The 12,304-nt window shown below is 45.0% G+C and overlaps 1 protein-coding gene across 2 annotated transcripts in view; it reads left to right on the forward strand.

Moving 5' to 3' along the window:
- LOC138491220 (guanylate-binding protein 1-like) overlaps window positions 1–12,304 on the forward strand; it is a 292,885-nt gene that overhangs the window by 124,881 nt on the left and 155,700 nt on the right. For both annotated transcript variants that reach the window (XM_069617609.1, XM_069617608.1), the window contains exons 7-8: window positions 175–455; window positions 687–899. In XM_069617609.1, the coding sequence (XP_069473710.1) occupies window positions 175–455; window positions 687–899 (494 nt within the window). The remainder of the gene's footprint in view (window positions 1–174; window positions 456–686; window positions 900–12,304) is intronic.

A 12,304-nucleotide genomic window follows, 5' to 3' on the forward strand; every position in this document is an offset into this window, starting at 1 on the left:
TGAATGAGGCATTTATTTTGAAAACATCTGAACGTATCAAGAAATGCCTTTCTTGATTCCCTGGGGGACTGTACAGGGCTATTCCAGTTGTAGTATTTATTTTTGTGGATAATCGTTGATGCATTAAAGATTGTAGCCAATTGGCACATACTTAATGTTATGTGTTTTTTTCAGTTTTGGCAAATCTGGCAGTTACCTATGTGGATGCTATTCGCAGTGGAACAGTGCCTTGCATAGAGAACACTGTGCGTGCCCTCGCTTTGATCGAGAACTCTGCAGCCGTCCAGGAGGCTTTCGATCACTATGAGAAACAGATGAGGGAACACGGAAAATTCCCAACGCCGACGATAAAAGTTTTTTTGGATCTTCATGCTACCTTTGAGGCAGAAGCCATCAAAATCTTTATGGAACACTCCTTTAAGGATGATGATCATGAGTTTCAGAAGCAGTTGGGGGTATTTTCATGAATTCAATATTTGCCTGTGTCTGTCTGTCATGGCATGATTTTAATTTGCACCCATTTTACCACATGTGTCATCATTATCTAATTATAAAGTAAGCTATGCAGTGGAATGACTCTCACTCTCGGGGTCCGAGCATAAGCTAACACGAAAGAGCCTCCCACAAATAGCATGTTTGTTACTTATCATATTCACTGTTACTCATCAGAATTTTTGTAATTATAGGAGTTGATGAAAAGGAGGGCTGAACAGTTTTGTGCAGAAAATGAGCAGAAATCCCTGGACCACTGCAGATCCCTGCTCCAGCGTTTTTTCGAGCCCATGCAGAAAAAGATCTCAGACGGGTTGTACTCTATGCCTGGTGGATATTTGAGGTTTCTGGAGGATCAAAAGGAAACCACAGAAAAATATAAAAATACACCTGGAAAAGGTGTTAAGGTATGTTTGATGACATTTTGGCTAAAGTTACATAATAATTCTTGTTGATACATTCATGTAGTCTGATGTGTGTGTGTGTGTGTGTGGGTTTGTGTTTCTATCCTTATAGGAACTTGGCTATGAAACACACACACGTTGTAGGGACTTGATTTCAATGGGGGGACCTAAACCCAAATCCCACATGGTAATGCCTTCCAAATGATTTTAAATGCTTCTTTAAGCATCTGTGCTAATTTTCAGAACAGTTAAAGAAATTGCCCTTTGGGGGCCTGTGTTTAATTTAATGTGTTGATTTTTTTCTCTACTCTTCCCCCGTAGACTGGAGGCGGTACTGCAGTCATGAACACACTTGCAGGATTTTAAACACACTTGAGCAGCAATCTGATATTAAACCAAGTGCAATTAGGGGAGTATTTTCAAATGGGAAAGTGCCATGGCAATCAGCATTTATTTTTACACAAAGACAAAGGTTTACTTAATATAATTCTCTCATTTACTGAAAATAAGCGTGCATCAAAGGAAGATATTGCAGTGTATTGTATGCCTGCAGCCACAGTAAAGCAGTCATAGTGGGTCTTTCTATTTACAACTGTATCCTTAATATTAGCAGTTGGTATTATGGTGAATTTCAGGAGTGAAAACAGGCTTGTTTGCAAACTACTGTACAATATGCAATGTTTTTCACATACATTACTGTGCAAATGTACATAAAAGCAGCAATCTCAAACTAACTCAGATCGTGTACTCTGTTCAGAATGGTGGCCTGCACATGTCATAAGACTGTCCACCAGTACAAATGTTTTGCTGGCTGACCCCTTCACTGAAGTAGTTTCATGCACAAGTGTCGAACAGCATTAAGTACATAAGCTCTGAGCATGCTTGGAATCTATTTCACTATGATGGCCGGTGAATTGCACACCATGGAAAAGGGACAATAAAGAAAAAAAAATCAATCCCTACATTAGGGCTAGAAATAAAAGCAGGACTACAAGGGTTCAAACAGCAACTGCCACATATGCACAGAAGAGGTAGCTATGACCCTTTTGTGTTTTTCAATCATGCACATGCGGATGTGTGGCTTTTTCTTTAATATAAAAGCACTTCCTGTTTGTGAATCTGAATGTGCTTTCCTTTGTGAGAAAACGTCCCTTCTGACGCTGAACTTGTACAATTGTCTAAGCATGTTCACAAAGGGGATTAGGATATGAGCATAACAGATGTGCATCCTGATTGCCTTTCTGAATTCCTTTCATGGAAGTGATAGGATCTGACAGTGCAGCACCACACCTGTGTGCATGAAGCCTTCTGTGAAATACAGTTTAGTAAATAATGCCCTATATGTTGATGTATCACAGTTGGTGAGTGAGTCATCTTTTACAGTGATAAAAACTCAATGAACATCCACATTCTTTTAGGAAGCAGATTGGATGTGTTTTATCTTCATTAACCCACTTTGGTGTCCTCATTTACAGAGAATAAAATTATTACACTTTTTTTATAAGGTGCCTTTTCATTGCATCCCCCCATGTAGTTTACTTTGATTTTGTTTAACTGAGATGCAATTTGCATAACCCACCAAACAAGAACAGTGTTTTCACTTTCCTTCGATTGGGACCATAGAGACGGTGAGCATAAAAAAGGAGAATATGCCCAGCAAGATTTCATTGTTTCAGGCGTCCAGAGCAGAGGGGAGCTAAGGGTTCTTGCAGTTATCTTTTTTCTTTTTCATTCGCTGTTCCCTGTTGGCCCCTGTTTACCACTGGTTGTCACAAAACAGCATTTAAATCAAACTCCACCACAGCACTCCACTAAAACAACTAATTGCATACACCTGCATTCCTTTCAACTGCCACTCTGCACCGGTGCACACACATGAAATCAATGAACTCAACACATACACCCCTCTCCAGATATACTCTTCTTTACAGAAATATGCCTCAAACCCCAACACACACCTATTATCCCGACTTGCTTCCCTTACACTATCTCATCGACCACAGAGACTACACACATAGACAAGATGGTAGCATTGTCATCATATAAAGAGTCACTCACTCAATACATATCCTTTGAAGCACTCTCTCTCACTTACTCCCCTCCATCACACCATACACCACCTTTCTCCTCCTCATTTACTGCTCACAGAACCCAATCCCAACTTCCACAGCACTGGACTGATTTGAGGACAAACAGCCACAGCTCCCACTGCATCAATATCTATCTTGATGACTTCAAAAATCGTAGTTCCCATCCAGACCGCAAGCCCATTGAAAAGAGTATCCTCACTCCAGTCACCCCTTAGGACCTCACACAGATCGTCACCTATACCACACACACAGCTGGCAACACCTGGGACCTTTTCATTTCAAGAAAAAATGTCTCAGTGCAAAATCAAATCTAGGTGTCGTGGTCAGATGTCTTTGCTTTCCCCTTCATGCTCACTCTACTACACAAGATCCACCCCTCCTGCCACATATCCCCCTCGCCCCTAGATTACAGACAGTTGTAGCACCCCTCATACCACCCCTTCCTTCCCACATGCATATTCGTCCACTGTTCTCAAAAATTATAACACCATCATCATACAAACCCTCGACAAAATGTTCCCCCTCAAATCACAAAACCTTACAGCCACCACCATAAACCATGGTTTAACTGCTCCCTCCTGTCTATCATGCAGGAAGCCAGATGCCAAGACAGAGCCTCGCAGATAAACCCATACTCCGGCACCACAATATCACTAAATAATTGCTGCAAATAATACAAAACAGCCATACGCAATGCCAAAGCTACCCATTACCTCCCAAGAACTCTTCAAACCACCATCCATACCCCCATCAACTGCAGTATGCAACTCCCTCATGGACTAATTCAGCTCCAAAATACAAAACATCTGGTAATCCCTCTCCTCTGCCCTCGCACTCACACCCTGCTCCGAAGATTCCAACACATAACACAGCTTACATCCCATCAACACAGACACTCATGTCACCAATTTCTACCAACAACAAAAAAACACACTTCATGGATGATGGACGCCCACCTCAAGCCACATCCAATTGCACCACCACCCTCTCTCCATAATGGCTCAGTATTATCATCAACTCCTGTCTCTCACATGATACTACCCCCTCTGCACTAAAAACTGGACAAATCTCACTCATCCTCAAAAAGAATCTGTTGACCCCCGCACTCCCTGTAAATTAGCTACCCATCACTATCCTGCCATACCTCACCAGAATTGTGTAACTCTTTACTACTCATCTGCTACAACACATCAACACAAACAACCTACTCAACCCGTTTGATCTGGCTTTCAACCTGGACACAGCACTAAGGCCTCAACACTTTGCATCCTCAATGACCTCCACAACATCACAAAGGACACAGGGCCCTACTAGTAGTACTCAAACTCTCTGCAGCCATCGACACCATCGACCACACCATTCTTCACAACATCCTATCCCACAGGATGAAACTCAGACACCATCCAGGACTGGTTCACCTCCTTCCTTACCGACACGACACACCATTTGGTTCCATGTCCCCTTTTCGATTCAACCCCACCCTGGTCAAGTAGAGGGTGCTTCAGGACTCCTCCCTGTCTCCACTCCTCTTCTACCTATATGTTGAATCCCATGGACAGATCCTTAGCAAATGCAAAGTCCATTAGCATCAATATACAGAAGACACACACATATACATCCAAATCTCATCCCCCTCACAACTGCACATCCTCAAAGCTGTCTCTCCACCATCACCACCTGGCCACCTACCTCCTCAAGCTCAACCCTTGCAAAAAAATGGAACACCTCCTCATCTGCACCCCCAACACAAAGCTGAACTTATCCCCTTGATCAATGATCTCGCTATGGACCACCCACATATATCCCTCTCCACACATCTAAAATCCCTTGGCTTCACCATCAACACCCACCTCTCCTTCACACACCACATAACTGCTGTTACCAAAACATGCAATCTACAATGACACCTAGGAAAGATCAGATACATCCTTCCCCTTGATGACTTCTGCAACGCAGTCCAAGCACTGGTTCTCTCCAAGCTGGTCTATGGCAATGCTCTCCTCACTGGACTCACCAGCAGCACCTGTGCCCCTGTGCAAGCCATATAAAATGCAGTAGCCAGATTCATCCTCCACCTACCCAAACATTTACACATCCCCCTAGCCTTCACCTAGATCCACTGATACCCCGTTCCCCAAAGAATTGCCTTCAAAGGACTCTGCATTCTTTTCGAAGCCATCCACGACAAAACCTCATCTTACCTTCACGACAAATTTAAACCCATCATTCACACAAACACCAGGCAAGCAAGCCAGCATATCCTACACATTCCACTCTGCAAACAAACATGCACACAACATTCACAAACATACACATCTGCATTGCACCCTCCATCAGTGCTTTCAGAAAGAGCCTCAAAACAGATCTGTTTCTGCACACATAACCCGCCCCTCCATCTTCCCGGCTACTACTTGTATATCCTAATCTTTCTATCCAATCCAGAAAACATTTTGTAACTTCTGTTTCATCTCCCACATATTCAACCGTGAACCTTGTAAGGCAGTCTGAGACCCTGTGCCAGCGCTGAACAAAATTCAAATAAATTGATAAATGTGCTCACAAGGGTAACACAGTATAAATTTGACTTTAACATTTTAGATGGATTTTGGATGTTGTACAGTACTGCTGCTACGGAACCATTGAATGCATAGGTGGAAACAGACTCTTCCATCTTTGTTCTGTATGACAAATCCAGTAAATTTGTCCTTTCTCCCCAAGGGGAAGCAACCACCTATGAGATTAGAGAGGTGAGCCTTCTCTGCATTTTCCCAATGGGTCTGCGCATGCGGGATCCCACTGAGGGTGAGCCCTCCACACACCTCTGAGGATAAGGAATGCCCAAGTCTCGGTCCCATTCCACCTCCCCACTGAAGCAAAACCCCAATTGTTTTTGGTCCTATGCGAAGTGAACTGGTTAATAATATACAGGGCCCCCTTAAAGTGGATGGCTGGGTTTCTGAGCTGTACTCGACTTCACCTCCTTGAAAAAATGCTGACCAATGGAATTCTCCTCTCCTGTCCAGGGAGGAGCTTGAGACCTGCAGGAAACCAGCCAGAGGACATAGCATCCAGCAGAGAACATGCAGGAGGGCGGCCGTCCCTCCGATAAAGAAAGGAGAGCCACGCAGGGGTGGCGGGTGGACAGCGAAGGCTCTGCAAGGAACCCGGCCGCTTCAGCTGAGGCGGAGAGCCCAACCAGGAAGGGGTCACTGAGGTAGAAAGCGTGCCACTAAGCAACCAGAACAACCAATGACCCATCGCCCGGGAAGCCGAAGTCACAAACAGGAGGAAGGTCAGCTGCAGGACCGAACGTGCGGACCGAAGAGGACTTCAAAGTGCAGATCTGCAAGAGCCTCAGAACTGCCACCAGTGCCGAGCCCCGCCATGAGAGAGAGAAGGTATGCGGTTACCGAAGATAACTGGTTGGGGGTAGTGAGGTCCACACCAAACAGGGCTGAGCAGGCCCATAGCCCAACAGCGGCTGAGAAAATGAAGAACCTTTAAGGGGATGAGAGAACTATAATAATCTGAGTGGGGCAATCCCATAGCTCATCCAGGGTGTAGAAAGTGAAGACCGAGCAATGTGAGGAGAGAACTGTATTAATCTGGGCAGAGCAAGCACATAGTCCACCTAGGGTGGAGAAAGTGACGACCCCATGAGGAGGTGAAAGAACTGCATTGAATAGGGCTAAAAAAGCCTTCAGCCCAACAAGGGCTGAGAAAGTGAAGAACCAGTAAGCGGGTGAGATAACTGTACTAATCCAGGTGGACCAATCCCATAGCTTACTTGGGGCGTAGAAAGTGAAGACCCATCAAGGGGGTGAGAGAACTGTGTTAACCTGGGTAGAGCAAGCTCATAGTCCACATGGGGTGGAGAAAGTGATTACCCTGTGAGGGGGTTAAAGAACCGCATTGAATAGGGCTAACCAAGCCTATAGCCCAACTGGGGCTGAGAAAGTAAAGATCCCACAAGGGGATGAGAGAACGGTACTAATCGGGGCTGAGCAAGCCCATAGCCCACCTGGGGCGGAGAGAGTGAATCCCCCTAAAAGAGGTAAAAGAGCTCCACTAAGTAAAACTAAGCAAGCGTATAGCCCAACGGGGGCTGAGAAAACAGATATTGCTGAAGGGGAGTGACAGAAGGAAACAATACAGCAGGGCCAGAACCTACTGAGCCTTACAGTCGCAAGAATCTTAAAGCCACAGAAAGTGAACTTTTTTGGTTCACGTGTGAATATCGACCTACTCAGGTTACAAGATTACCTGCTGGATAAACTGGACAATTTTTGGATTACTTGTTGAGGAATATAGTGGTATTCAAAACTAAGAGACATTTTGGATTTCTAGCTTTTTCATTTACGGAAATCTACAAAGCCTGGAGCTAAAAGAAAGTGTGAGAACATTGTGGCTGGGAGTCCGATAACCAGCCACGACTGATATTCCAAAAGGGGGAGTAACCTACATTCTGAGTTAAAATCAGCTCTCTTTATGTTTTCCTTTATTAGTGGTAGGACAGGGATAGGTTAGCTTAGGTTTGACAGAGGACTGAGTTTATTTTGTAAAGGTTTTCTGACAAGCACCCTTTTGTTATTTTTTAGCACATGGAACTCATCATAGAAGTAGGGTTTAGAGTAGATTTTCTTTCGGTTTACAGCAACTGTTTTCCAACATGTCCTCTTGTCCATCTATGTCTGATTTACCACATCTCCCTTGTTCATCTGGTGGACCCCTCTTGGATTATTCTGTCATAAGTGTCCAGGAAAAAGGTGTGCCTGTTTTACTGCAGAAAACTGACTGTCTGTACTGTCCGGGCTGACTTGTAGCCTTTTATTTTGAATCAGGAACAGTAACCTATCCAATTATACAAACAGCCATGATGTAACTTTTTTAATGGCTTGTGGACAATGCTGATTTTTGGGACTGAACCAGTAAAGAGGGTGAGAGGGTGAAAGAAGGCTTGACCTGAGGTAGGTTGATGAGCATGTGTAAGTGGGAGACGGTAGGTCCAAGGGGGCACCTTCCTGCAGACATGGCACAGACCTATGGCATAGCAGTAGTTGCTGCTGAGTCAGGATGTGTGGACAGAGCATGAAGTCTTGGATAATAAGGTCTGGTTCCTCCTGCCCCAACAACAATAAGGATCTGAGACAAACCATTATGACTTTGTTGACCTTGTAATAGTGTTGTGCAGATTACAAATACTCAAACCTGTGCTGTTAAATGAGAGAGAGAGAGAATGAGAGAGAGAATGAGAGAGAGAATGAGAGAGAATGAGAGAGAGAGAGAGAGAGAGAGAGAGAGAGAGAGAGAGAGAGAGAGAGAGAGAGAGAGAGAGAGAGAGAGAGAGAGAGAGAGAGAAACAGAAACAGAATGGCCAAATAGCTGCACTTAGTACATAGCAAGGGACATGCACATTATAATTTAAAACTGTTATACAGTGTAACTAATGATGAAGTCCGTGAAGAATCGACTGTGATGATACTGATGTATCCAAAGAAGGTGTGTGCTTATATTGAAAGATCGCATCTGAAGTGGGCTCACAAGTGGCTGTTGGGCTGAGAGGACTTGGGAACTGCTCTGCTTTCGCTCTGCTTCAAGTTACTGCGAGCTACTGCTCTCGCCGTCAGTGAGAGGAATCACTGGCACGGCCGTAACGTGACTGCCCCTGGACCTGGACTAAGTAATTGGACTTTTGCTGTCTCACTGCCTTTTGTGTCATTTATGCGCCGCAGTTTCACCGCGGCACATTGTGTGTGAAGCTCCTCCCGCCAAGTACTTACTGGAGCCTGTTTGTCTCTCTTCTCCCTTAGCCCCTCCTGCCTCCGCCTCCTGGCCGGCCCCCTGCCTGCCCATTCCGGCCCCACTTCCTACTTCAATCAGTTGCGCGCGCATCCGCGCACGCGCATCCGAAGTGGGCTCACAAGTGGCTGTTCAGCGGAGCGGAGAGGCGGCTGTGGGATAATCCATCTGGCTTTACAGGTGATACTCGCCCTCCAGATCTAGGGTACCCTATTGCCAACGTGAAGTGTTTAGGGAATTCTGTTTTTGTGTGATTTATGCAAGATGCATATGAAGTGCCTACCATCCAGAGATTAGTAGACTACGCATTTTCATTCTTTTGTGGGTCCAGGCTGTTAATGCTTTGGTGTTGAAAAAGGGGTGTGGGCAGCTGGCATCTAGAATATGGTCGGTTCGCTGCGCAGCGGTAAATTGGCACGCTCACCAGTCGTGGAGAAAACAATCAATTCACTGACCAAATCTACACCTGGTATCAAAAGTGAAGTCCTCCCCTCCGGCGGCGCTCTGTCCCCGCTACGGCTGGGAATGCCTCTAAACATGTCTAGTGACAAGGACGAGCAACTGGTAAATACCAGCCTCATGAACTCAGACCATATGTCAACTTTTCCGCATAATGAGGTATCTGGTGATACTCCAAAAATATTAGCTAGCGTAATTGCTCCTCTGCAAAAAAAGTCTCTTAAGTATGCACGAGAATCAGGGCATTCTGCCCGATGGGAATAATGAAGAGGTCTTTAAACCTAAAACTGGGGCAGATACCTCCCTACTGGCCCCAGTAGTTTTGGCTGAGTTGGACAGAAGGGTATGCCTGTCAAGGGGTCCCTCTACTCCTGCCAGGGCTAGAGGGGGTGGTTTTGATAATGTCCATCTTTTTGACGCTCCCCTTCCGGCCAGTATCTTGCCCCCTTCAGAAAATAATCGTACAGGGTCACATCTGGGTGAGACATTCAAGATGGGGAAGGCCGGGGTGGACTGCTGCGTTGGGGCCAGGCAGGGCAGTTCCTTTCATATCTCTCAGAAGGGTTGTAGCCCAGCTTCCCCGCTTCACTCTTCTCCTCACGAACATGAGGCTCCGCCAATAGGCCTGTCCTTTGAGGGCCTCAACACAGAGGATTTAGCCTCGACATACGCAACATTCCCTGTTCTAACAAGAACATTACATTTACTGGACAGGGTTCATGAGAGAACTCACATGGATATCCAAGAATTGAGGTTTCTCATTTTGGATAGCTCAGACAAAATAAGCAAATTGGAGGGCTTTGTTTTTGCTGTGGAAAGAGGTTGTCTGTTTGCAGGGCTTAACACTGTGCCAGACAGAAAAATTACCCATGATCAGATCTCCCAAATGGATCATAAAACACAGGGCGGGATCCAATCCTATGCTGAGGCCCTGGCAAATGGCAATAAGGATACATTTTCTGCTCTTTTTAGTAGCATGGACGAATTAAAGTCCATGGTTACGAATAATACTGAACAAACCAAACGTCTGGAGTCCCAAATGGTCCTGGCGCATCTCGCACCAAATTTGGGTCTGTCAATCAGGCAATTAGTGTGCCTCACTCCGACAATCCAGTGAACCTATCCACCTTAGTCCATCTGCTTTATTAAGGGCCATGGATAATGGGGGCACATTATCTTTGGAGGAGGGCGGCTACGGAGAAAAGGATTCCTCTTTGGAATCTGTTGCGGCCTTTATACCGCACATCTCCCGCAGAGAGAAGAAAATGAGGGCAAGGGCCCTTAAACGCAGGGCCGTTAGCTCTGGCGTAACAAATACAAATCCATGTAAAAAAAGCAATAATCTACCCTCTCACATGGTCCCCAGTACCAACACAAATATAAGAGACATTTGTGCCCTATCTGTTGAAGGAGGCATTGACTTCTCTCAGTTGGATGAAGAAAGTCAAAAGGCGCTTAAGCTAAAGGATTCGTCGCCAGCACCAATAAATAAAGAAGGAACTAATGACTTGTGTGATCTCCCCCATGCTCCTCCTGCTTGTGAAGTGGAAAATGAGTATGGAGAAGCCTCTAACACCTTGACAGAGGCTATGAGGCATAAGGGCAATACTCAGAAAAAACAAAAAACAAAGAAAAGACCTACAAAAAAAACATCCCTAGAGTAGAAGAACCAAAAAAATGCCTCTAATAAAAAAAAGTTGCATCTATTAAAATGGAAAATTTAAAAACGGAATGCTCTAGTGACAGTCGCAACATCATGCAATTTTTTACACCCAAACCCAAGTCAATGTCAATTACTACTCTGCCAGAAGAGATAAGTCAGGGTAGTCAAAATATACGCAAATGACCTCCCCCACACATACACACTCAAATTGCACCACTAATTTATCTTGTGGGGAAAAAACCAACGACACAACAATAAGAGGGATTGGGGGGGGGGACCCAGATCACTCCCTAATCCAATGTTAGTTCCAAGTGAGGACATTAAAATATTAGTTCAACAGGCCCTTTCGAATCTCCTGGAAGATACAAGGAAGCATGGCTTTCAATCTCTGCCACACCCGAACTTGGCCTTTGAAAAGATCATGCCCTCGGGCAATATTGATGTGACAGAAATAGGCCCTATTGATCCACCTCTCACGACTGAGCCACAAACAAAAGGGACCTTTTTGAATAACAAAACCATCATCCCATTAAAACATGGGGGAATGAGTGATGTTCGGCTCGCACATAACCTGGAAACCATGCGCCAGCCGTTAGGATCTGACGCAATGCTAAATCAATCAAGCTCAATATTGCAGAAATCTTGTGGAGAACCCCGAACCTCCAGGGTGTACCAACAAAATGGGAGAGGCTCTCCTGTAAGGGGTAAAAATTATGCCCAGTATAAGGAGTGGGAAGAGGGTCCCCATGAAGAGCGTGCAGATGAAGTTGGAAACAACAATATCTACACCTCTGGAGAATGATCTCGCTCAGGTGAATCCAATAACAGAATGGAATGGAGGCCTCCCCATTATCCTGATTTTCCTAGTGTCATGTTAAGTTTTATGTTCTCTCAAGGAGGCCCGGAGTGTTCAAATTGTGTGAGAATTGTATCCCTCTTCAGAGAGGTGCCAAGACTATTCTTGATCTCCTCCGGAGACATTAAATTGGTTGACTATATTCACCCAGTTAGGTTTGACTATGTTAGGCTGTTTTCTTACTCACAAACGATTTTAGAACTTGTTATGTCGGAAATTGATGCTCTGCACTGCTATGGCTTTGATCTTGAACTCTGTAATGGTAGATTTCTCAGGCGTGGGGCCAACATACAGGGGATGACCATAAAAGACTCATGTGGCTTTACAGCAAAAAAGTAATGAGCAGGACACCCAACAGACTCTAACAATAGAGACTGATCTTAGGTGGCTTGCCCAGTCACTCAGAGAGTCTCTAGCAAAAATTCAAGGATTACAAGAAAAGCTATAGATCTCCCCCCAATATAGCCTAATTTTATGGAACTCAAGGGGTAATCGCGCCCTCCGGCAGACCTCTTCCAGTGTTGCACTTTTACATGATGCA

Source organism: Ambystoma mexicanum, chromosome 10, assembly GCF_040938575.1.
Source record: "Ambystoma mexicanum isolate Mex_15411 chromosome 10, UKY_AmexF1_1, whole genome shotgun sequence".
Lineage (NCBI taxonomy): Eukaryota > Metazoa > Chordata > Amphibia > Caudata > Ambystomatidae > Ambystoma > Ambystoma mexicanum.